Source organism: Parambassis ranga, unplaced genomic scaffold, assembly GCF_900634625.1.
Source record: "Parambassis ranga unplaced genomic scaffold, fParRan2.1 scaffold_21_arrow_ctg1, whole genome shotgun sequence".
Taxonomy (NCBI): Eukaryota; Metazoa; Chordata; class Actinopteri; family Ambassidae; genus Parambassis; species Parambassis ranga.
In genome coordinates this window covers 3,887,988-3,914,508 of record NW_021144767.1, presented here as the reverse complement: position 1 = coordinate 3,914,508, position 26,521 = coordinate 3,887,988, and the positions used below count along the sequence as shown (strand labels likewise).

At 42.2% G+C, this 26,521-nt stretch overlaps 1 protein-coding gene across 1 annotated transcript; it reads left to right on the top strand.

Annotated features, from left to right (window-relative positions):
• Positions 1-9,586: 9,586 nt before the first annotated feature.
• On the top strand, positions 9,587-19,166 carry LOC114429878 (uncharacterized). The gene is made up of 6 exons (XM_028398490.1): positions 9,587-9,803; positions 12,022-12,363; positions 12,752-13,087; positions 13,942-14,043; positions 18,829-18,906; positions 19,069-19,166. The coding sequence occupies exons 1-6, from the start codon at positions 9,740-9,742 to the stop codon at positions 19,164-19,166; spliced, it is 1,020 nt and encodes a 339-aa protein (XP_028254291.1). The 5' UTR covers positions 9,587-9,739.
• Positions 19,167-26,521: the final 7,355 nt, after the last annotated feature.

The following is a 26,521-nucleotide window of genomic DNA, read 5'->3' as shown; positions in this document are numbered from 1 at the left end:
AAATCACAACGGTTACAGCACCTCTGATTGACCCCACACCCCTGTGAATCACCCAGGAAGGGGAAGACCTTAACACACATGGAGGAGGCACATGTTAGCCCCAGTGGCCTAATGGATAAGGCACTGGCCTCCTAAGTGCAGAGGTCAGTGGATCAAACCAACCTGTGTGAAAATATATCTCAATGTTTTCCCTGAAGAAGCAAAGTCCACATGTCGGTGTGTCTCAGCAGCTCACTGTTCATGAGCACTATGCTGCACGGTGAACTGATATACACTCTAAAAACTGTAAGCAGGCCAGGAGGGCAGGACAATACAAAACCAAAAATCACACTTAGCGTGGCAAAACTAGATTCAGAAAAAAAGGCACATGGCATAAAAGGCAAGAGCAAAAACAAGGCATGAACGAGGCTTCTACCTGGAGCCTGGTGGGGTCAGGCAGAAGTACATGGAGTAGGCAAGGATCTAGGCATGGCATGGCATGGACGAAACATGGAACAAAACAAACCCTACACCAGACGAGACGAACTAGCAAGGACAAAGGGGAAGACGCAGACTATATACAAAGGGACCAGGGAAGACAACGAGGCACAGGTGACACACATGAGGGCAGGGCAGGTAATCATACAAGGAGGGAAAACACAGGAAGCAAAACTCCAGACAATACACAGGGAGGACAGGACTACCAAAGTAAAACAGGAAACACAAGACAAGACTAGACAACTAAACACAAACCCAGGAAAACAAAACACCAGAACTACAGGAAAATAACAATAACTAAGCACAGATTAAACGAAAAACCCAAAACAAGGACATCAAAAACCATAAATAACACCAAGTCGTGACAGCTGGACTCCAGGACTGTTTTTGAAGATGTTTCCCACTCCCCCGAGTGGCTTCTTCAGTTCTGCACTGTTCTGGTTGGAATCTGAGTTTTATGTGTTCAGGACCTCTGTAGGTGGATCTTGCAGGAGCTACCATGACTAAGATCCCTATAGTTGGTTAATGGTCAGTTAACAACCAGAAAGTGTGTCTGGGCCATGTGCAGGACTAGTTGACGGCCCATCGTTAGAGATTGAATGTGAGTGAAGTCTGCTAGGAAGGGATGAAGGGACAGAGCTGTAAACAGGTGAGAGCTGATGCAGCATCACTTATTACCTGAGTTTCCCCTCAGGGAAGCTGCTGTTTGCTGTTGCATCATCCGGGGGATTCCAATTCCCTGAATGGGAAACTGGTTTGGGACTTCCACATGCTTTCCTAATGGAACACATGATGTGTTTGTGTAACACTGGAGATGTTAGCTGTACATGTGCAGAACAAAGACATGACCCACAGCAGACCATCATGTTTAAGGAGCAGCAGGAAGTCCTCTTCTTAGTAACATTTAGGTGAATGGGACGGCACATTTGATGTTTGACTTCATCTATGAACACATGTCTGCAGCATGTTTACTGCATTTGAACTGTTACTAATGTCATGATGCCAGCTGTGTCAGCTTTGTTTCCCTTTACGTCCTCCATCTTCCTGCTGCATGTACTTTGTTGTTTTCTTGGATATCCTGTTTTATTGTGAAAGGACTCTTTCCTTCCTCTTGTGTTTCCCTCCTTGTTGCTCAGCTGCTCCGCCATGATTGTTGTCACCTGTGTCTTAACTCTTGAACACTGTGCTCAGGGCTCTTGGTAGTTGCTGCTTCTTCTCCTGTGCTCCTCCAGACACTCCCAGTCCTCCTCTGACTGAGCTCACCTGCTTCCACTCCATGTTGATCGGCTGCCCCACCCTGATTGTTCTCACCTGTGTCCTTGTGTATATAATCCCCGAGCTTCTCCTGGTCCTTGGTCAGTGTGTCTGTTCCAGTCTGTGTGTCCTCTTTGTTCCTGTCTCACTCTGTGTGTCCTCTTTGTTCCGGTCTCACTCTGTGTGTCCTCTTTGTTCCTGTCTCACTCTGTGCGTCCTCTTTGTTCCGGTCTCACTCTGTGCGTCCTCTTTGTTCCCGTCTCACTCTGTGCGTCCTCTTTGTTCCTGTCTCACTCTGTGTGTCCTCTTTGTTCCTGTCTCACTCTGTGTCTGCAGTTGTTCTCCTGGATTCACAGTTTTTTTTCCATGTTATTTCTTTTGTTATTTGAGTTTCTCTTTTTTGGGTGTAAGTTTATGAACTCACCTTTAAGTCTCCAATAAAACCAGTTTAATTCACAGACATTTTTTTCAAGTAACAATTGTTTTATTTGAAACTTCGGCTCTGAAGGTGTTCATATAGATGCATAAAGGCCTGTTCAACAGCAGCCACTTTTCTCCACTTGGTGACACACCGGCTTAGAAACCACTGGCTCCATCTAGTGGGCCAAGTTGAAACTGCTATGTATTCAGATTGTTCAGCTCGATCTTGTGCGAGTGCATGTGCTTCATTTTTAACATGTGCTCAGTTATCTTGTTTTATTGGTTATATCTTGGAGCTGGAAGGTCAGGTCTTTTTTTGTCATTATTATTTATAATAATTCAGCTCTCAAGCAGGACACATCATTCCCTTCCCCCCCAAAGCACCTCCTAGTCACCCCATAGTCCCACAGCAGCTCATCACCAGTGTGGATATTCTTAGCGCTGCAAACAGGATGACTTCCTGCTGCCCACTGGGTAAATCCACCAAACTCGTGCGGGGTGTGACGTTGGGATTTTTGGGGGAGTGACTTTAACAGGACCCAGGCTCCCAACACCTCTGCACAAGTGGGTTTGTTCTGCCCCATCCTGCCTGGATGCAGGCCTTGAGGGGGGTCTTGAAGAACTCCTCTACTTTCTTCAGTGGTGTAACATTTTGAGCTACAACTTCTCATCTTCTGTCATAAACCGTGGTCACTATTGTTCCCAGTTCATTGACATATATTGTCCAAGCTGCTGATTGCAGCTTTAGTTTTCCAGAAAAAGTGAGCTTGATGCCTTAATAAACTTGACCCCTCCATCTCCTGAGGGTTCATTAAATGATGACATTGCACCACCAATAAACAGCTCCACACCTCCAGAGCCTTCGTTCTCTTCACATGCCTCCAGCACTCTCCCTGCCATAAGCAATTTCCCTTCTGGGATTGTTAAAGTATTTCTGATTCTGATTCTGAAGCCCCCTGAAAAGGTACATCTGTCTATCCCAAGCAAGTGGATAGTTCAGGATGAAAGTCTGAAGAGGAAAGTCTAAAGGCAGAATCAGGAATCTGTCAATAAACTGAAAGAACAACAACTGAATACAGTTACTGAAAGATCTGTTAACACTTTTCGACCCAGAGCACCCAAAAAACAAAAACAAGCACTCTTCAAGACCTTGACAGAGCATATAATGGCAACAGTGATGAAATGCACAGGATGTCTGACCGGCAGCTCATCAGATACAAACCATTCTACATCACTGATCACAACACCTGTGCATGCCATCAACATGGAAACATGAGGCTTTAGACTACAACTGTTTCAAAGAGAGGATTATTCACAACATATTTCCTCCACTGACTGAACAATATAATGTAATAATAATAATGATATTCTTTGTGAGCCTTTGTGTTTTTATATGAAGGCTCTAGCAGGAGTATCACATAACCCAGGAAGCGCAGCATGCACAACCTCGGCCCTGAGCATATCAGCACATGCTCCTAGTGTGGACATGACACCAAACCCTTTGGCATTTTCACAATCCCATCTGCAGAGGATTGCAAATGGGAGTCCCCCTCTCGCCAGCCAGAAGAGGAAGACCAAGGTCTCTATTGTGGCACCCCATCCGTGTCTTCTTTCCTGGTGTAGAAGCTCCAGCAGCACCGCCAGGGACTCTCTGCTCAGCCCGCCGGAGCCGCCTCTCCTCTTTGCTCTTTTATTTGGAAATGGATTGTCCGTGTCTCCATGTGTGTTACTTGCTCTGGTTTTCCCTCCTGTGTGATTGTGGGCCGCCCTGATCATTGTCACCTGTGTCTCTTCACTCTCGTCTGTCTTGTTGCTCTGTGTTGTGACCATATTAGGAAGCAGAGGACAGAGCAGGGAAGCAGTGAGGGGCAGATACCTCTGTCCCATTGACAGTAAAAACTATGGACAGAGCTTCCGTGACGTCACCCGTTTGTTTCTGAAGAGCCGTTTTGAGTCTCAGTGGGAGGTTCCGGGACGTGATGACCGCCGCCATGTTGACAGCGTCACGTCAACTAAAACTCCGATTATGGACAAAGAGGGGGAGCACGAGCGGGGTTTAGGGGGGCGGGCGATCGTGGAAGCAGGAAACTCACACTGTGATACGTCAACTGTCTGTCACTCAAGCGGCAACGCCCATAATTAGGCGTAATTTTAAGTCCGAATACCATTGAAACGAGTGAGTTGTAAAAAAATTCACCCCCCCTACAATTGACACTAGAAGAGAACCTATCATCTGAGACCAGAGTGGTTTTTTGTACCAGGCTGTAAACATGTTTTTTTCTGCTGTGAAGTCGGCCATTTTAACATGGGAGTCTATGGGAAATTACTCGCTTTTGGAGCCAGCCCCCAGCTGTTGCAGCGTGAATTACAAGTTTTGACACTTCTGCATGGGCTTCAACTTTGAGCCCCGAAGGTTGCCGCTTGCTCTGTACATGTGTGGCATCCCTGTGTCTTTCTGTTCTCTGTGTTTAGTCTTTCTTCACACATCAGGCAGCTTTGTCTCCTCTGAGCTCCTCATTTGCTGTTATTTTGGGGCACCTAATTAATGTAGGTTAAACTTTAGGCTGTAGAAAAATGAATGGCTTAATGTTTGATCAGGTTATGTCAGTCGACATATATGACAGGTTTTAATGTAGGCACAAACATCCTTTAATAAGAAAGCAGCAAGCTGGTAGAGGCAGGACTGATGTGTTCCACTAGGTGTCAGTAAAGCCTGGAGAACTAAACGGTGGATGAGTTTAATAATAATTGTATAAAATGTGTTGGCATGCCGTCTGTTTTTAATCCACCATTCGACCTAAGTATAATAATGACTACATGAACGTCTCTTCATTCAGACAGCATTGTTCACTAGAACACTGTGCAGTGACACAGCTCCCCATCAGCTTCAAGTAATGTTCTCACTCTGAGCAGCAGCCAGGTTCAAAGTCTTTAATGCAGCCATAAAATGGTGGAAACCTGTGCAGTAACATGTTATCATCCATCACTGATTAACAAGCAGAGATCCAATGCAGCGGTAGAGATTGAGTTATGATGCACAGATGGTGTTCAGGAATCATAAGAACATTTCTAACAGCATTCTGAGGCCGTCTCTTAAAATGAAGTGTTTCCAGAAACCTGCCTTCATATTATATAAACTGAGAATACCTCATCTGCTCACTTCTTTCATCCACCCACAATCAATCTGCTCAGATTATTCATTTTCAGGATCTGGACCACTGTGCTGGCAGAACAACCAAAGCATTGATGTGTCTGATCGTATCAAATAATAATTTTCTGCAAATTTGTAAATCTGTTCTTTGCTTCTGTCACAGTCTCTCTGTGGGTTGTGATCTAACTGCACAAAGTCCTCACAGTTTATTCATAGTAACAGTCAGATAAGAACATCAAATGTTACATTTATAGTGAGTGTAAATGATGTGTGGAGCTGATGGATTTGTTTTCACTGAAACACACTTTATTAAGAAGGTGTGTTTCTCCTTCCTTACGGTCAGATCAAGGTCTGTAACTGTAACTGATAAGAACTCTGTGCTGGTTCAGTCTGTGAATGTTTGACCTGAGCTCTTTGTTCCAAAGGTCAGAACGCTGTCATCATGTTTCCTTAAAGAAGCCTTGAGTGTGACGGTGAATCCAGAGAGCTCAGCCTTTCTGTGCATCAACAGAGCGTTGAAAAGCTCCTGCTGTGAGTTCCATGTTTGTTCTTTCTCTGCTGTTTTCCTGCTGATGGACGTCACCTTCACTCCTCGGCTTCATCCAGATTCTTTTCTCCATCAGGAGGTAACTAACAGCAGTTTATTTATGAGTGTTGTTGTGTTACTGTGACTTCAAGTGTTTGCTTGTTGTGCTTCATTTCGAAGATTTATTGTATCTGTTCGTCTCGTGCCGATCATCTAATTGTTAGAGATCTTTGTGTCATTCTAACAGACAGTGTGATTCAGCTAGTGAGAGGCGTTCACTGTCCTGTTGTGGAGGACTGCTGGCTGCTTCATACAGTCATTAAACATGTTCCAGATGTTTGAAAATGTTCACAGTCAGCATGAAACAGAGTCTGTCATCAAACTGCTCTTTGTAGAACAATGCAGCATCTGTTAACACTGTGTCTCCATCATGTGTTCAGTCAGACACTTTTGACTTTTTACATTCTCACTGTGTCACTCATTCATGTTAAACTGTAGATGGAGCTTTTACTGAGCAGCAGCCAGGTTCAAAGTCTTTAATGCAGCCATAAAATGGTGGAAACCTGTGCAGTAACATGTTATCATCCATCACTGATTAACAAGCAGAGATCCAATGCAGCTGTAGAGATTGAGTTATGATGCACAGATGGTGTTCAGGAATCATAAGAACACTTCTAACAGCATTATGAGGCCGTCTCTTAAAATGAAGTGTTTCCAGAAGTGATGAGCTGCAGCAGAGAGCTGCATGTTTTCATGGATCTGTGAAAACTCTCAGCTGTTTTTAAAGCTTGGAGAAAGATGGAGGTCCTGCTTATAAACAGTCCAAAAGCACTTTTTGTGAATCCTACAAAAACATAGTTTTATAGATAAGTTACAATCCAATGTTTCAGACATCATATGAAATCTTTAATGTAAAATGCTTCTTCACTGTTTATCATGACGTTATTTCTACACTCTCTGTACTCTGACCCATGTTTACTTTGTCTCCATCTGCTGGTAGAATCCAGAGTGACAGTGGTATTCAGTGGTGTAAGTGTTGGGGGGAGTGTTGTGTTTGTATGAAGGTGTGTGCTAGCAGGTCCCAGGTGTCTTTTTAGTCATTTCATTTTAGTCTTTTAGTCTTTAAAAACGTGAGGTCAGTCCTGATCCGGTCCTTTTGGGATGAAATGAAATAAATGATTAAACATTCCAGTCATTAAGTCACAGCATCTGCTCACATAAACAGCTGCAGCCATTTGAAATCATTTCAGTTATTTTTTGTACACACAGCACCCCATGTTGACAGAAAACATTTCTGCAGATTAAAACACAAAAAGTGAAAAATGATTCAGATGGTTCTAACCTTCATCTGAGTCCAGCTGTGTTTGGTGATGCTGATTGGACTTGATGAGGACAGACACACACCTGTCTGTATAAGACTTACAGCTCACAGTGCATGTTAGAGCACATGAGGAGCATGAGGTCAAAGGTCAAACTGACTCTGACTGTCTGTGGGACCCTTTGTATTTTTCATCAACAGAAAAATGATCCAACCAATTATTGTTTTAAACTGAGACTCACTGGCCCTGGCTCATTGACTGTGATGAACATATATCTGAACACATTTTCATTGACCCACACACTCACATTTCTATTATATACAGGATGTTTGGGTCTACTGGACCCAGGCATATAAAAGTGTGAAAAGTGCAGTGTTGTACCCTCATACCTGGGCCTGCTGTTTGACAGTCCCAGGTAGTGAAAGTGATCTCAGTGAGTTGTTGGATCAAATAAATGTAATTATGTGCAGTTTCATTAACATTTGTGTGTTTGGTTTTAAAACCTAAACTTAAAATGTAAACTTGTTGAAGCAACACAAACCAACTAAGTCAATTCAACACAACATTGTTGAGTAAACTGAACGCTCACCAACCTGATACCTACACCTGACACCAGGTGGCAGCACTTGGCTGTGTGACATGCACAGTTCCCCTTTGATGAAGTTGTCCAATTTACTTAATATAGTTATGTCAACAAGTTCCACAGAACTTTGTTGTGTTCAATCGAAATAACTAAATTATGTGAAGCTAACAAGACTGTGTTAAGTCGTTTCAACATAATCTGACATTTATTACACTGACACAACTAACACCAACTAAACAGCTCACATTTCTACACTGAAATAAATGTGGATTGATATTACCTTAAAGAGCTTGTAACGTTTTGCACTCAGAAAGTGCCTGTAATCTTTATTCAGGAGTTTAAATTAATGAGTTAACATTAAATTAGTACATGTTAATTAGTTCCTAAAATATGGACTTGAATTGTGCCTTTATCATGAGAATAAATATATAAATATTTATTTTCAAATGTATTTCTGTAGATTATTTATTGTGATCAGTGTTAATTTTGGCAGCAATTTCTAATTTAGTTTTTATTTTAGTGTTGTGACTAAAATGTCATTTTATTTTAGTCACATATTAGTCATCAACATTTTTTAAGTTTTAGTCTAGTTTTAGTCGACTAAAATTCTTTGATATATATTTTTGATGAAATATGAATGAAATAATTAAGGTTTTATTGTGCAATAACACAGGCACAGCTTTAACTTGTGTAATTTGAAACAAACACCTCTTTATTTAATTGCTATGACCTAAGAACCAGTGAACAGTGAGCTGCTCTCCCTGAATACACTGTTCAGTCATGACTTTCTTCATGAATACTCCATAACTACAGCAAAACACTTCAGTGACAACTTAGAAACGGTGCGCATGCCGTAAAACCATCAGCGCTGTTTTCATTTATAGATTTTGTCACGTGTATCTTTGAACGGAAGTTACGATGACTCGTCTGCAAACGTCGCTTCAGGTTTGTTGTGTTTTTACCGCTGATAGTCGCTCCACACGGTTTGAACCGTCCTGTTTGTCTTGACATCAAACGTGTCCGTGTGTCTGTTCTTCTCCTGTGTTGTGTTACCATGCATGAGGACGCCTTCTTCCAGCATCGCGGGGTAACGTCCTTACACAGAGAGATCACTTCTGATTGGCTCTCTGCCGCCGTCTCCTGATTCGTCCCTCCCTTCCACAAACAAAATTTGCTCTGATTGGATCTCGTCTCCATCAATAATTTCGTCTCGTTTTTATTCGTTGACGAAAGTGTCAATACATTTCGTCTTCGTTTTTGGCACCGTGCGTTAGTTTTTATTTAGTTATCGTCTCATTTTTATCAGCAAAAAAAGGTCGTTAACGAAAACTATGACGAAAATGATTCGTCAACAAACTTAACACTGGTAACCGGAAGGTTGGTGGTTCAATCCCAACTCCTCCCTAGTCACTGTTGTGTGTTCTTGAGGAAACAGATGCCTCAGTCCCTGAATCAAGGATTTGCACCATGAGTGAGGGTGGTTGGGGGAGCAGTGAAATAAATGCTGACCAAAAACAAGAACATAAAAGTATGTGAGTAGTTTTAGTATAATATAGTATATAGTATGTTTTTATTATATTTCCTAGTGTTTTACCCTTAACACCACCCATGCATGAAACTTGACACCCACATGCACGTCAGCCATTCTGGGGCGGAGGCAGAGGCGGGGCTTAATTGCACCTCGGCAGTGATTTTCATCAACTCTGTCAAACAACTCCACAACTGGACACAAGTTAACTCTGAAAGTGTTGAAATTGATTAAATGAACTCTGAAATTTCTGAAAACTCTCCAACTGTTGCTGTAGGGGGTCCCGTTCTGTTGACCATAAACCTGAGCTTGACTTTGTGCAGAGCTCTGATTGGTCGTCCCACAGCGTGACACATCTGTGGAATGAAGTCCAGCCTGCCAGATCACTTCTGAGGAAAGGAGAGGCGTTCAGTTTCGTCATAGTTTCACTCCTGTTAGATTGCAGAGGTGGGCGGAAGGATCAAGTCAGGACCTGCTGCTGATGTCCCGGACTGAAGCAGATCAACACATAAAGATGTTTATGGTGTTTCTGATCCTTGTACGAGGTAAGCCATCTCCTACCTGCTCTGATTATCATGTTAGTCTGACATTTCTTTTGTTTGTATCCATTTAAACTGATGACTGCATCTCCTGGGCTTTAATAACCCCTAGCACTCCGTCTATTATGATGTAAACAGGTTGTTCCAGGTGAGAATATTGTTTTTTTAGCTGCTCATTGTACCTGGATTCCTTCATTCATGAAAACAAGAGGAACTAGAAAAGCATTTCCTGAAGAAAAAGTTTGATTCCTGCAGCTGAAGCTTTGCTCTGAATTGCTGGAGAACCTGCAATCTGAATTTAATTCACTGAAACACGGTTAAGAATTCAAAAGATGAAGGTGCTATTTAAAAGAAAAGAGGGGGAAGAACAAGAGTTTGATTGCCTCACAGTAATAAAACTAAAAATATTTGAATATTAGAAAGATATGAGAGACAAACTGCTGAAGACAAGAACAGAGTGAAGTCACTGAGCTTAAAGAACAGCCTGTGAATAAACCATATGAATAAAACCATAAGACTATAAGAAGCTCAGGCTGTGATTTGAATGTGGAAAAGTAGTATCCAGCTGAAGGATGATCAATATGACAGATACAATGCTTAAAGTCTGACAAAGACTACAAACATGGCTGCTTTGTATGCCTCTGTGTGTCAGCCTGTCACCATGGTAACAGCCCTGGCTGTCCACCTGCCTGTCTGTCTGATGACACTGGAGACACAGGTGTGTGTCACACTCCTGTTGCTCCTCTCAGGGCAGATCCCATGTGTTCATAAACCTGGGTTCACCACACTTCCCCTGTGAGAGTGATTACTTTCCCATAAGAGTGATGTTATGATGCACCTTAAAAGCTTACTCTTACTATTTGACCCATTGGTGACTTACTTACATTTCTTATAATGCTCCTAAAACATAAACATGTAATTCTGTAAACACATGCTACATGATAAGCTGCCTGTTAAAACTTCATTAACCCTTCAATGGTGAATTTTTATTATGATTTTAAAAACCAAACATATTTGAACAAATCCCAATACAGTTTCTGTAGCTGAAAGCATGTGGAACTAGTTACCGCATTAGATTAGATTAGATTAGATTAGATTAGATTAGATTAGATTTACTTTATTAATCCCTTAAGTGACTTAAGTAACTATAGGTTACACCATCCAAAAAATGTGTAATGAAGAAGAAAAGAACATATATAAGTCGCACCGGACTATTAGTCACACCAGCGGGCCAGCCTAAATCACTAGGTTTGTAGCGTAACTTGCCTCTTGAATTCCTCTTAACTTAAATGGTGCGGCTGCAGGTCATTGAGAGTGAGACACATGCATTTCAACAAGTTCTACTGTGCGCTCATATAGCTGCTGGAATTAGCGACCTAACGACCAATCAGAAAATAGAATTCCTTGTTGCCAGGTGAGGTCTGAGGCTCAGCTGCAAGCACACGTTCCATGAACGTGCGCGTCACCTATGCTCGGAATGCAAAGTGTGCTGGAGGTAGAAGAGAACCGTCAGGAGAGGGACAGAACAGCTGCCATTACATCTGTGATGAGACGTCAGGACACAGGCTGACTAATTCTATATTTTAATATATAAGTCGCACCTGAGTATAAGTGGCACACCCAGCCAAAGGATGAAAACAAGTGGGACTTACAGTCCTCTCCCATAGACTCCCGTGTTAGAAATGATGCATAATTTACTTAATATTTGAAAAAACAAACTGAAGTTGACCCAGAATGTCCTCTGTGAGAGGAAGATTTGGACAGTCGAATGGCTGAAATCAGGCAATGCATGCTGAAGATATGCTGCACCAAAAAACGTACGGAAGAATGAAAAGAAAGAAGAAAATACAGAGTGAAGAACAAGAGTTTGGTTGCCGTGCAGCACTCAAACTAATTAAGACATGGCAGTGTTCTGTCACACTCAGTTTTCAGTTCAAACTGTTGCTGTGTGTGGACAAGTCCCCAATGTGCCAACATGAAGAAGAATGATAGAACTGTCTGTAATGATCTGTGGCCATCAGAATAGAAAACAGTCCTATTCCTCTGTAATAAAACAGATATTTTAAGGTGATTTATTGTTTCTTTAAATGTGTTGTTTGGGCTGACTGTCAGTAAACTTATCTCTGTGATCCCTGCAGGTAATGTGTAGTCACCTACAGTATGTGACTCCTGGGCCAAAACCACATCAGGCATCTGATTTGTGTTTGTTTGTCTGTCCTCACAGTTTCCCAGCATGCCCTGGCTGCTGTGGTGGAGGAGTATGAGGGGGCAGAGTCTGTTCTGCTGCCCTGCCAAGAACTTGCCCCTGAAGTCAACCCAATGGTGATGTGGACTCGGAATGATCTTGATCCCAAATTTGTGCACAGGCGAGATGAAAATGGTGATATAACAGGACAAAACCCCCGTTACCATGGACGCACATCCATGAAGCCGGACGCTTTAGACTCTGAAAACCTAAGTCTCACTTTGAAAGAACCCCAACAATCAGACAGTGGTGTCTACACCTGCAGCATCAGTGATGGAAGAGATGAACTGAAAGTGACAGATGTATACCTGCAGGTCAAAGGTCAGCAGCACACCTTGCACTAGATACAGGTCAGAGGTCAGCTAGCACTGGTGTCATGTCAGGTCAAATGTAAAGGTTGGAAATTTGTTTTGACTCTGAGGACACTGTAGATCAGAGGTCAGCACACACACCAAAATAGAAATGATTGATTTCACATCGTTTGCAATCTTCTGCAGTCACATCTTTTCTATGTGCACACATGCACCAATAATCCATTTCTTGTGGTACATTTTGAAACTAAGAACCTAAAAATCTCACAGCGCTTGATGGCTGACATGGCCTGCAGCTCCAAGTGATGGAGAAGAAATGAATAATTTGAAGGTCGTAAGTTAAGCCGGACAGGTAATGCTGCTACTCCTGGTTGATATCATGTTCATTGTCCTTTCAGTCCACCAGGTTCAGGTGAAGTCGATGGAGGGGGTGGAATCTGTTGTCCTGCCCTACAAAACAAAAGCTGGTCTGCCTGAAGACACCACAGTTGAGTGGACTCGCTCTGATCTGAACTTCATGACGGTGCTTTTTTTTACAAACAATAGTGAGCACACTAAAAAACCGGATGGTCTTTACCGTGGACGCACAACCATGAACAAAGACCTGCTGAAGACCGGAGACCTCAGTCTGACCCTGAAATACCCCACAAACAGAGACAGTGGAACCTACACCTGCATTGTCCACATGGCCGGAGACATCCTGAGAGAGAAAATACAGCTGACTCACGTCAGAGGTAAGAGATTGGTCTGAAATCAGTGGTCAGTGATGTAGATACAAATCACATCGTCTGTTTTCTCTTTCAATCAATTTTAGGGAGTTAAAAGGTAGGGTAGGAGATTTTGAAAACTCAGTGAGTCAGCCAGATTTTGAAAGTAAACACACGCCCCTTTCTCTCAAGTTCACCCCAAAGCCACGCCTCCAAACCAGTCTGTGGCTTCGGCCATCATGCACGTACCTCTCTGGTGCACAGAGCAGGAAGAGAGTGACAACCAGCAAATACTCTGTGCAGGGTCCACCCGGAGGATTGATGATGTTTTTAGTGTTTTATAGCTTCAGAGGATTTATATTCTTCGTTTTAAAGCGAAACTGCCGAACTCATCGGTTGCTATCGGGTTAGGATTTGTGTTTTAAGTGTTGTGTTTTAAGCATATGAACATTTGACGTATTTCAATGTCTTAGTCTCATAAATTGTTTTATAACTTTAGGCGTACCCGCTCGCAACAGCGGCAGCATGCTTTAGATATACCCAGACCAGGCTGCATGTTAAGTCTCCCCATCATCCAAACGTCAAGCTGTGCTCCTGTGTTCAGCGTCACTAAAGCAGCCGTAAAGAATTTCCCTCTGGGATTAATAAAGTATCTAAAAAAATGGTTGATTACAGCCCTAGATAACGTTTGATCAGCAGGTCCTTCAGGTGACATCCCCTAAATATCAAGTCAATTGGGCCAAATCCCTAGGAGGAGTTCGTCCGCATACCAATGGTGTAAATTGTCAAAGTCATGGTGGCCATCCAACCTGTTGAGTTTGCTTTGGTCTTTCTCCTACTTGTTACACATGTACAGACCTGTTCTTCATGTTCCTCCACAGAAAGTTTGCCAACCTGGGCCAAAGTCCTCATCATTCTCCTGGTCGTGGTTCTTGGTGTTTCTGGTGGCCTCTTGTTTTATTTTCGACATTATTTCAAGTCAGGTGAGTCTCTTTAACACTATAGCTGGTTAACATGTGGTGGCTCCTGGAATGTGGAATGTCAGATTGAGGATTTCTTTAAGTTGAGGGAGACCCCGTTTCCAGAATCAGAATCAGAATCATGTTTATTGCCATGTAAGTGAAGAGGATTCACATTACTAGGAATTTGCCTTGATTGGTGCATACATAAAACATATAATAATTAACATGAAATAAGATAAAAATAAGGTAAATAAGATAAGATAAGGTCAAGTAAATGGGTAAACAATGTAAACTAAAAGTACATGACATAACAGACATACTATGAACAGAACAGAACATGAGCGGTGGTTGTACTGGCAAACATGGACCTTTATATGAACGAGTGGAACAGTGTAATTATTTACAGTTGAACAGTCCAACAGCAGAGGGGAAGAAGCTGTTCTTGTGGTGTGAGGTTCTGGTCCGAATGGACCGTAACCTCCTGCCTGAGGGGAGTGGCTCAAAGAGTCCGTGTCCAGGGTGAGAAGGGTCAGCTGTGATCCGACCTGCACGCCTCAGAGTCCTGGAGACGTACAGGTCCTCGATAGATGGCAGGCTGCAGCCGATCACCTTCTCAGCAGAGCGCACAACACGCTGCAGTCTGTGCCTGTCCCTGGCAGTGGCCCCAGCGTACCACACTGTGATGGAGGAGGTGAGGATGGACTCAATGATGGCCGTGTAGAACTGAACCATCATCCTGGCTGGCACCTTGAGTTTCCTCAGCTGCCGCAGAAAGTACGTCCTCTGCTGGGCCTTTTTGATGAGGGAGCTGATGGTGAGCTCCCACTTGAGGTCCTGGGTGATGGTGGTACCCAGGAAGTGGAAGGAGTCCACTGTGGAGATGGGGGTGTCTGTCAGGGTGAGGGGGGTGATGGAGCTGGTACTTTCTGAAAGTCTCCACTGTCTTCTGGGCATTCAGCTCCAGGTTGTTGTCATACACGGGTAGCTGTAAAAACAGACTTTTCCCTTCATTTGTGCCTTTCATTTACACATAACCAGAGTTTTTCGCCTCTGAAAACAAATCTTTTTAAAAACTCAGGCAAAAATGGAGATTTAGGAAAAATGGACAAAAACAGAGAAAAAGTGAATTTGCAGCAGACCTTTTTTGTAGTCTAGTAATGGAAGCATGGTAGCGTTTGCATTTCTGTTGGTGTAAGCACATTTATGTTTGCATTTACAAATACAGCTCCTCTTACTGTGTAGAGGAGCAGAGACATGTTAGGTCTCCAGGTTCAGCAACTTTAGAACCACTTCTGACACAAAGAGCCAGACTGCCACCCACAGGCTTGGCATAGTTATGATGGCTCTTGGGAGCGTATTTATGCAGGTTAATGTAAGCGGAACGTTTACATTACATTAATGTGTATGTGAACATTACATCACATTTGTCATGTGACAGGCTGCACAGATTTGTCATCATTCTTGTTCACAGCTCAGGCTGTGTGGGGAGCAGTGCAGTCTCTCGTTCATTTGTCATGTGACAGCTACCTGTCACTGTTGCACTGTTAAAAATAACAATGGCAGGGAGGATGCAGGACAGAAGTCACTTTATTGTGGTGTGTATTTTCACATGCTTTGAATTGCTGGTGGTAGTTGTGCATTATACTTTTGTCAGCTGAAACAAACCATGTTGTCTTCAGTATTTAGTGTCTGAGAACCGCTGCATTTTTCTACAATGCCAACAAGAAGGAAACAGCACCACCTGCTGTAAAAAGTAACGAAATGACTCACAAAGAGATTCATTCAATTTAGTGTTCGAGAGTAAAAAGAGTTACCAACTTACCAACACTAATAGTTATGAGATTTATTGATTTGCACCATCAGTGAGGAGGGCTGTTAGAGTGTGTATATATGTGTATGTGCAGTGTCCACAGATAGCTGAGTCAGCACTGAAAAAACTTGATGTCGTCCAGGCAAAAGCCCTCAGAGTGTGCTGTGGGGCCCTCCGTGCTACTCCAATCCCAGCCTTACTTGTTGAGATGGCTGAAACACCTTTATTCTTGAGAAGGGACAGACTTGCAATGCAATATATAGTTAAACTGAAAGGTTATGAAGGAAAACATCCAACAAATCAGTGATGCATGATACCTGGGAGTGGGGAGTGGGACGAATAAGAAAGGAGAGCTTTGTTTTTAGGAAGAGTCAAGAAATGGAGAGGGGGTGGCTCCTCTGATCCTCTGGCCAGTTTTACCAGCATGGCTTCTGCCCGCTCCAGAAGTTGATTTTAACATTAAAACTGATCAAAACTCTGGATATAATAGCATGGTGAGACACAGACTTGAAACTGGTTGGAATGGGTTCCTTCAGATTTACACTGATGGAGCTAAGGACCCAAAGAGTGGTGCAGCTGTCTTTGCTTTTTACATACCACAGTATGATATTGTAAAGCTCATCCGAATGTCTGAGGGGGTTTCAGTCTATACAACAGAGCTGACTGCTGCTGGGCGTTAAAATGGGTGGAGGAGGTTATATGTTCTGATTGTGCTAGAAGTGTTGGAGAAGGGTAGTCTGGGAGCCCGGCCAGATCTTATTATTGAATTACTAATAATGCTGTATAGAACTGAGAAGGCTGAGTGTCAGTGGGGTTTCTCTGGGCGCCAAAATGGCCTTAAGAATGAAGCCTAATTTATCAGTGTGTATGGGTGTGAGTGAGTGGGGGTCTGTCATAAAAGAATATTCCACATTCCACATTTCTATTCAAAACAAAGTAAATACAAAACCATGTTATCTTGGTCAAGGAAGAAGACAGGCTGTAATTATGACCAGACTCAGATTAGGTCATTGTGGTTTGGCATGGGATCTTCAAAAGATTGGGAAGCATGAAGACGGTCTTTGCAGAGTCTGCAATACATTCCAAACAGTTGAGCATGTGTTGATGGACTGTTGGTTATATAAAGATCAGAGAGAGCAATTATTTATGCTCTACTGGACACTGGAATTAACAGATCATCACTGCGAGGCATGTTAAACCCATCTGAAAACCAGCCACACATTGTGAAAGCAGTTTTGAATTTTATCACAGCAACAGGAGTTCTCTTCCTCTGAAATGAATGTACATACATCGAGCCATTACCAAACCTGACCTGTGGGAGGCAGCAATATGCCATATGGCATCTAGTCTGCCGGAAATAAAGAAGAAGAAATGTCTACAGAAAAACTTTGAGCCCAGTTGCATTAAATCAATCTCATGACTATAAAAACACCCTGATGAATAAGACTTGAAGACCATGACTTACAGTATTTCAGAATGTGCATCATATGTCTTAATGAAATTTACCAACATCTGTTTGTTAATACCTGTCAGACTGCAAGAGGTCCACTTGCATGAGCATAGTCATAGAGGGAACTAGGTGGCAGGAAAGACCTACCCAGACACAAAACACAAAAATGAAATTGGACATAATTACGTTTATTTGATCCAACAACCCACTGAGTTCACTTTTTGAGTGTACGTCATCAGGGGAACTGTGCATGTCACACAGCCAACAACTGGTATAGGTATCACATTGGTGATTGTGCGATTTAATCAACAGTGTTGTGTTGAATTTACTTAGTTGGTTTGTGTTGCATTAACAAGTAGCACACACATAATTAAATTGGACATTTGATCCAACAACTCACTGAGTTCACTTTTTTCAGTGTGTTGTTGTGGAAAACAGAGGGTGTCAGGGAGAGTTGTTGAACGAGGACTCAGGTGCAGGCAGGATTCAGCATGCCAGGTGAAGTTTTATTTCAAAAACAAAACACTACTCTAAATACTAAATCAAACTAAGAAAAACCCAAGTAAAGAATAATCCAAAACATACAAGAACACAGGAACACGGAAGGTGACTCAAAAAGAAGGCTTTTTAGTGCTAACAGTTTCCCTTAGTGTTGAAATTCTAAGAAAATTCTTAGCATTCTAAGACTTTTCCCTTATAATTAAGACTAAAGATAAAAGTTGTCTTAAGGTAAAAAACTGTCAATAGTGGAGAGGAGGACTTAATAGAGGGTTTAATCGTTCCTTGAACAGGGAGAACATGGCAGAGTGACAGAGAGGAGAAACATTCTCCAAACTGTGAATGACGCTGAACTCATAAAAAGTTACAGATTAGAACTACAGCGGGAATCTGTGGTTGAATATGAAGACTACAAATCTTAGTAAGGACTGTTATCTTAAAGGTGATTTAAGGGGCATACGGCCACTGTCACTGTCCAATTAATGCTGCTTATATATTAGCAACATATTCTCATGTTTTTCTGTCAACCAATCACATCTGCTAAAACAACTGGGCCAACCACACCTCTTTAAAACCTTTAGTCTGCTCCTTCCTCAGAGTCGCTCTGGGAATGTTGAATCATTTTCAAGCTAGTCCTTACTCATTTTTTTTAGGCTAAGATAAGGGAATTCTAAGAATCTTTGTGAATACGGCCCCTGGATATCCCTAAGGTCTTCCTTCTCCTGTTATTGTTTCTTCCTCACCTACTCTTTTGCTCCCTTCATTCTTTGTAAGTTGTCTTCCTGAGCCCTACCTTTGAAAACACCCACTACCCCACCTGTATAAAAGCTGTATCTTCACACCGCTCTGGGTCGGCTTATCATTTCAGATCCACACTCTGTTATTGTAAACTTGGAATACAATGTTGAGTGAAATCCTTCAACAATAGATGGGGGGAATTCTGCATGTGAAAGGATGAATGCAAAGAAAAGTGCATTAGGTACATAGGAAGCACTACAGAGCAGTTACTATGTCTTTACTGCCCATGTTGCTATTTGTTGTCCCTCAGATTACTACATGGAAGTGGATTCACATGTCGACTCTGTCCTGCTGCCCTGCAAAACCATAGTCTGCCTGCCTAAAAAAGGTAAAGTGGAGTGGATGGACAGTAAAAACCAGACGGTTCACGTGCATGAGAACGGCTCTGATCGACCTGAACAACAGGATGCATTGTACACACAAAGAGCAAAGATGAATAAAGACCCAATGAAACCTGGAGACTTCAGTCTGACCCTGAGACACCCCACAGGTGAAGACAACAACATCTACACCTGCACCGCCTACAGCAGTGGGGGACGCATCCTGATGAAGAAAAGAGTGACGCTTAATGTCAAAGGTCAGTGTTAACACTAACACAATGGAGCAAACAGATGAAAAGCATGGAGCTCTGCAGACCAACATCTAGCTCTGTCACACCCTTTATTTCCATGACTACAGAGCCAATGCTATGTTAGTGTTTAATACATTATGAGTGAAACATGTTATGTTGAATTTAAACACATCTGATGTAGGTATGGGGTCCTGTAGACTGGAAGGCCCCAGTTTTTGGTTTGTAATTAACTCTCTTTATTAAAAGGCCCTCTAGAAATTTCCAGAGTTAGAGTTAAATGTTCTTGCCACCTGGTTCCTTCTGTGGCTAAGCCATGGAAGTGGACCTTTAAGTCTTGCAGTGTTGCAGGTACTAACACAGAGATGTTGGTAAGTTTAATTAAGACATGTGAAGCATGTTGAGCAGCAGCTGAGAACTGTCAATAAAGATGGTTCTCTGACACCCAGTGACGTTCAAAGCAGTTGAGTGCATACGAGTCATGTGATTGGTTCGGGTTGTGAATCACTTGGTGATCGAGTGTGTTCAGGGATAGGACATCCCTTATTTAATGTAGATATATCAATATATAGTAATATATTAATTAATTAGTGAAATATATTAGATACACTGATACATTGATTAGATATGAGTTAAATATATTAATTAGATACAAACTTTCAACATTTATTTTATTATTAATATCAAAATATAAATGTTATCACGTTTCTCTTGGATAGACAAACTCTCTGTGTGTGTGCCTCTCGCTCCTAAACCCACAATGACTCCCCTACACCACCATCCAGCCTCGTATGCCCCCGCAAATGCTTTAATTGTGTCAAAAACTTGAATTGGATTAATCTTGATTTTTGATTAGCCCTAATGATGATTTATTTACTTCAAATCGTACTGTAATTTTCTGCAGTCAAACTGAAAATGTAATATATGTATATTATTGTGTCAGCCTGAAACATTCAACCATGTAGTGTAGTCGAACGAGACTGAGCACGGCGATTCAAATCCCAACCAATCCATGAACCAATGACACACACCGCAATGCATCTTATTCACCACTAGATGTCCTACCCGAGCACTGTGTCGTTGAAGCCTGGAGTAATGAACCTTTTTATTGAATCAGGGGTCGAAGCTTCAACAAAGCCTCAAAACTCATACTAGGGGTGGGCGATATGGCAAAAATTTTATATCACGATTCTTTAATGATAAAATCACGATCTCGATTTTATCACGATTTGTTTTTACATTGACACTAATTTGCATGTTTCCGTGTAAATGACTTAAGGTAGCCTTAAGGTAGTCACTTCTCAAAAACTGTCAGTAGATTTTAAAGGCAAACAACAACTCTGATAACGTGCACTCAGTATTCGTTTTCAATAAACATGAACATTTAAATAACAATTACAGAACAAAATAAAGTTTTATTTCAAATAGGTTAAAAAGAAGACTAATGTAATTCTGTAAAGTATTATTCAACAGTCATTTAAACAGACTGAAGTGTGCCTCCTAAGGTTAAACAATAAATACAGTATTGAGACTTAAGTAACTCTTAAAGTTCAATGTGATTTAGACCAAACGATCAAACTTTAATGGGAATCATGTCTAAGGACAAACGGAGCTGCTGCTGTCAGCTCTGTCCACCGTTTACTAGAGTCCTCATATGGAGCCTCTTCATCAAATGGCTGCGTTATTGTTTTGGTGACGTCATCAGCTGCTGCCTCTGTCTGCATCTGATGTACACATGGGGCCCTCACACACACACACACACACACACACACACACACACACACAGGTGTAGAAGAGCTGCTGACGGCACAACAGCAGCGAACCTGAATATAACGAGCTGGTAATGTTCAGAGAGGTGGGCGCGTACGCGCTCGTACCATTATAATACATTCGTATACACGCGGCCCTTCCACTGCAACACATGCCACACACACACACACACATGCACACAGGCTTAAAAGACACTTCGCTGCTGCCGGCAGAAACAGCACCGAACATAAAGGTGGAGTTCGTTTTAGGGACCAGTTGCTCCGTTCTCTTTTCGTTTTCAGCCGTAGCTTCCTAACAGGGAGGCTGTCACTGGTTGGTCGTGTTCACATTAAGCGCACTGAGAGTTGGACGAGGAAAAAAACTCATGCGTCTGCGCGAACATAGAACTGCAATTAATAGAACGTGCTCTATGGACGATAAAACGATCTGTCCGTTCTGGTAGATCGCCGATACGTTCAAATCCTTCACGATCATTTATCGTCAAATCGCACAGCCCTGACTCATACTCATATGTGTTGTGACCTCATGACAACATAAGAGACTTGACTGCAAGACTTAATTTCCACTTTAGCAGTATAGCAATCCAGGTGGAGAGTGTGGATTAACTCAACCACCCAGGCCTTCACCAACCTTGACTTTGGCAAATACACATATATACCAGTGGTGGAGGAAGTACTGAAGCTTGGTACTTAAGTAAAAGTACAAATACCCAGCAAAATATATACTTAAATAAAAGTAGAAGTGCAGAACAATCCTACTTAAGTACTTACTTTTAAATGTACTTAAAGTATTAAAAGTACTCAGGCACCAAATATATATTATTGATTTCCATTGCAAAGGATCTGAACAGGATAAAATAATCAAAGAAATCATTTTAAAGGTAGGGTAGGAGGTTTTGAAAACTCAGTGAGAGTCAGCCAGATTTAAACACACGCCCCTTTCTCTCGGACCTCACCCTGATTTGCCTCCAATCACATGGATGCAAATCACCTGAAGACGAGCTGCGGTCTGTGGCTTCGGCCATCATGCACGTAGAGAGGGACGACCAGCCAATACTCCTACAGGGTCCACCCGGAGGATTGGCTGATGTTTTTATGTTTTATAGCTTCAGATGGTTCATATTCTGCGTTTTAAAGAGAAACTGCGAACTAATCGGTTGCTATCGGACTGTAAGAAACACAACTGTGAGTTGTTGTTTGTTAGAAAGTGTGACTGTTATTACCTTATTTACTGAGTTTCTTTCAGTATTAGTTTGTTTCCTTGTAAGTTTAAGTTTTACATGTCTGACGTTCATGAACGCACCATAGCAGCTCTGACGTCATTGAACGCATCACACCCATGTCGGAGAACAGGTCCGTGTTCTGAGTGTGTCTCCAGGGGATGATTAGAAGTTCCTAATCACCGTGTGTCTCCCTGGTTTATTGCTGTGCGTAGATGCCAGAAGGTGAGATAAATGGCGTTATAAACGGCCGTCTTGTGCTATTATTGTGTAGTTTTAGTTATGCATTAGTTAATGCTATCTTGTGTTACTATGTTGGTAAGCTAATAGCTAACAAGCTAATATGCGGGATACGTGAGCTTCGTGTGAGAGGATTCGTTTACGGTTCATGATTTGTGTTACATATTTGAGTGCTGAATACAGTTACTTGCAATTTAGTTTATTGAATTCTGTTTTTCCTTTGTTGTTATTACAGACCACAGTAAAACAAATCAGCCTTTAACAGGACATGTGCATCCTAGTTCTTTAACTGGAACTCACCTTGCCGCTCTAAACCACCACACTCCTGGAGACAACCAATACTCTCCTGTTTGGTATTCATAAATGTACATTTAACTACAGACTTCACATTTGTAGTGGAGTAGAGACAGGTAAGGACGGTCCTCTGACACCCGAGGCTCCGACACATGCGGAAGCTCATGAAGCAATTGTTTGGAACCACTGTCACGTGACTAGTGACGTTTGAACCACTTCAGTGACGTTTGAAGCAGTCGAGTCATGTGATTGGATCGGGTTGTGAATCGCTTGGTGGGACCAGGTGTGTTCAGGGAGATGACTATATATCAATATATAGTAATAGATCAATCAGTTACATAGTGAAATATATTAGCTACATTGATACTTTTATCAGTTTGAGATTCTTTAAATATGAGTTCAATATATTACTTTGATGCAAACGATGCACATTTATTTTTTATTATTTATATCTAAGAATTTCATAGCATTAAACGCAGTTAATCGCAATTTGTCATGTGTACATTTTATTTTTGCAAAATGTAGGGGAGTAAAAGTATAAAGTGTGCACTATTATTTTTACTTAAGCACAGTAACGAAGTACAAATACTTAGGTAGGTTCCACCACTGACACATACACACTAACAGCCCTCCTCACTGATGGTGCAGATCAATAACTCATAACTAACTGATAAGTGATACAAACTAACAGGGAATGCAACTGAGTAACAACACAACCACACCCTGAACACTGTCACGCTGACATCTTTCAAATATAGTATCACAATAAATAATTTACAGAAATACATTTGGAAACAAATATTTACATATTAATTCTCATACTAATGGCACAATTCAAGTCCTTGTTTTAAGAACTAATTAACATTTATTTCAGTGTAGAAATAAGAACTGTTTAGTTGTGTTAGTGTAATAAATGCCTGTTTAGTTGAACACAGCATGATCAATTAAAGATGAACTGGACCAGCGCTGCAGGGGGCACTAATCTGTCATGAAAGGAGGAGTGAGACTGAGGAACCTGATTCACACTGATGAGATGTTCTGTAGCTTTAACACTTTCGCATGAGAACAGTGTGGCACTTTTGTGTCGGCCATGTTGAATCATCTGCATCAGAGACGTGTTTTGGACAATGATGGATCTGTATTGCTTTGTAGGAACAGACTGGGCTGCCTCTAAAAGTTAATGCTCAATGTCTGTATGTGTACACACACTAACCTACTCCCTGTCTTTGACAGATGGGATGGTTCCAGTACCAGAGCCACGCCACATCACATATTACCAACAGAAACTCCAATCACACTTCCAGGACAGGTTTCTGTATGCACAAGAAGGCTGGGCAGAAGATAAAGGGTGTCTGGTTGATATCTACACAGAGCTATACATCACAGCCGGCCGTGACATACACATCAACACACAGCATGAGGTCCAACAGATCCAGAAAGTCTGGAGGCCCAGAGACACTGAGACATCTGTCAAACCCAGAGACATGTTCCAACATCCTTCTGGAAAAAAAAAGACCTGTAAAAACAGTGCTGACCAATGGAATCGCAGGAATTGGAAAGACCTTCCTGGTGCAAAAGTTTATGCTGGACTGGGCTGAAGGAACAGCCAATCAAGATGTGCATCTCATTTTCCCCTTCTCCTTCCGTCAGCTGAATCCACTGATGGGGAAAACAGTTCAGTTTGGCAAACCTCATTCATGAATGTATCCCAGAGGCTAAGGGCATCAAAGAGGAGGCTCTTAATTGCATCTTTACTGCTTTAGAATCATCAGGATACAGCAACTACGACAAGAGTGAATTCAAGCTTCTGTTTGTGTTTGATGGACTGGATGAGAGCCGCCTTCATCTGGACCTTCATGTTGACGATAGTCACTCTGTTGATGTAACTAAGTCCACCACCACCGATATCTTGGTGAAAAACCTCATCAGTGGAAAACTGCTGCGCTCTGCTCGCATATGGATAACCACACGACCTGCAGCAGCCAAACAGATCCCCACTGACTGTGTGGATGTGGTGACAGAGGTCAGAGGGTTCACTGACCCACAGAAGGAGGAGTACTTCAGGAAGAGGTTCAGAGAGGAGGAGCAGGCCAGCAGGATCATCTCCCACATCAAGACATCACGAAGCCTCCACATCATGTGCCACATCCCAGTCTTCTGCTGGATCACTGCTACAGTTCTGGAGGACATGTTGGAAACCAGAGACCTGCCCAAGTCCCTGACTGAGATGTATGTAGAGTTTCTGATGTTTCAGGTAAATCAGACCAAAAGGAAATGTGGACCAGAGAAGTCCAGGCAGTACATTTTGTCACTAGCAAAACTGGCTCTTCAGCAGCTGGAAAAGGGCAACGTAATCTTCTATGAGAAGGATCTGAAAGAGTGTGGCTTCGATATCGGTAAAGCCTCAGTGTACTCAGGAGTGTTCACAGAGATCTTCAAAGAAGAGCGAAGAAGGAAACAGGAATTCACAACATTCTGCTTTGTTCACCTGAGCGTTCAGGAGTTTCTGGCTGCTTTCCACCTCATACGCTGTTTCATTGATGGGGACGATGAAGAGCTGGTGAACTTCCTGGGAGAGAAAAGTTGGTCATCTCTGGATGACATCCTGTACAGAGTCATGGAGAAATCTCTGAACAGTGAAACTGGCCACCTGGACCTGATGGTTCGCTTCCTTCATGGTCTCTCCCTGCAGTCAAACCAGAAACTCTTAGGAGACCTGCTGGGTCAGACAGAGATCAGTTCAGAGGACATCCAGAGAGCCATCAACAACCTGAAACGGAGAAACACTTATAATGTGTCTCCTGACAGAAGCATCAACATCTTCCACTGTCTGATGGAGATGAATGACCTCTCAGTGAATCAGGAGATCCAAGAGTTCCTGCAGTCAGAGAACAGATCAGAGAAGGAACTCTCTGAGATCCACTGCTCAGCTCTGGCCTACATGCTGCAGATGTCAGAGGAGGTTCTTGATGAGCTAGACCTGATGAAGTACAACACAACAACAGAAGGACGATTGAGACTGCTTCCAGCTGTGAGGAACTGCAGAAAGTTCAGGTGAGTCCAGATGTGACCAATCAGTGTAGATTACTGGTTTAGTTCTTAGACACATTCACACTGTGTGTTTCTCTCTAACAGAGCTCCTTGTGTTCATTGACACATCACATCAGCTGTGTTTTTGTCTCAGATGTTCTTCTACTGTGAAAACATTGTTTTGTATGTTTCTGTTTGAAGCTAAATGGACAATAAATGTGTCTTTATTTGTAGTTAAAACAGCTGCATGTGGCCAAAGAGCTGCACAAACTACATAGATACAAAGACTGCAAAAACTGCAGCACAACATCATGGTATGCAAACATGCACACACATACCATTACACAAACAGTTCAATCAGGATGTCACACAACAGAATAACTCTTTAAAGTCTCTGAATGAAAGAGAAGAATTTATCTTTCACCAATATCAGCTGGAAGAACCTACAACAGAGGAATAAAGTGAAATACACTGTCAAAATGAGACGATGAGAATGATCAGAACTATTGTTACATGTCAAACAGTCAGATCAAATGAGATCACTGCTACTACTTAACGTGTCCCTTTCATAATGTTCTGATATTTCTGTCATCACAGACTTTCTGACTGTTACCTCTCAGAGACTCACTGTGAAGTTGTGGCCTCAGCTCTGAAGTCCGACCCCTCCCATCTGACAGAGCTCGACATGAACCAGAACAGGCTGCAGGATTCAGGACTGAAGCAGCTATGTGCTGGACTGGACAGTCCTCACTGCATACTGCAGGTTCTTAGGTCAGTTAATGTTATTATTAGGCTGAGGTCCAGTTTTTAAATCATCTGTCA

Coding starts and splice junctions, on each gene's coding strand:
- LOC114429878 (XM_028398490.1), top strand. CDS start 9,740: ATGTCCCGGACTGAAGCAGATCAACACATAAAGATGTTTATGGTGTTT. Junction 12,364..12,751: donor TGTATACCTGCAGGTCAAAG/GTCAGCAGCACA, acceptor TTGTCCTTTCAG/TCCACCAGGTTCAGGTGAAG. Junction 13,088..13,941: donor ACAGCTGACTCACGTCAGAG/GTAAGAGATTGG, acceptor GTTCCTCCACAG/AAAGTTTGCCAACCTGGGCC.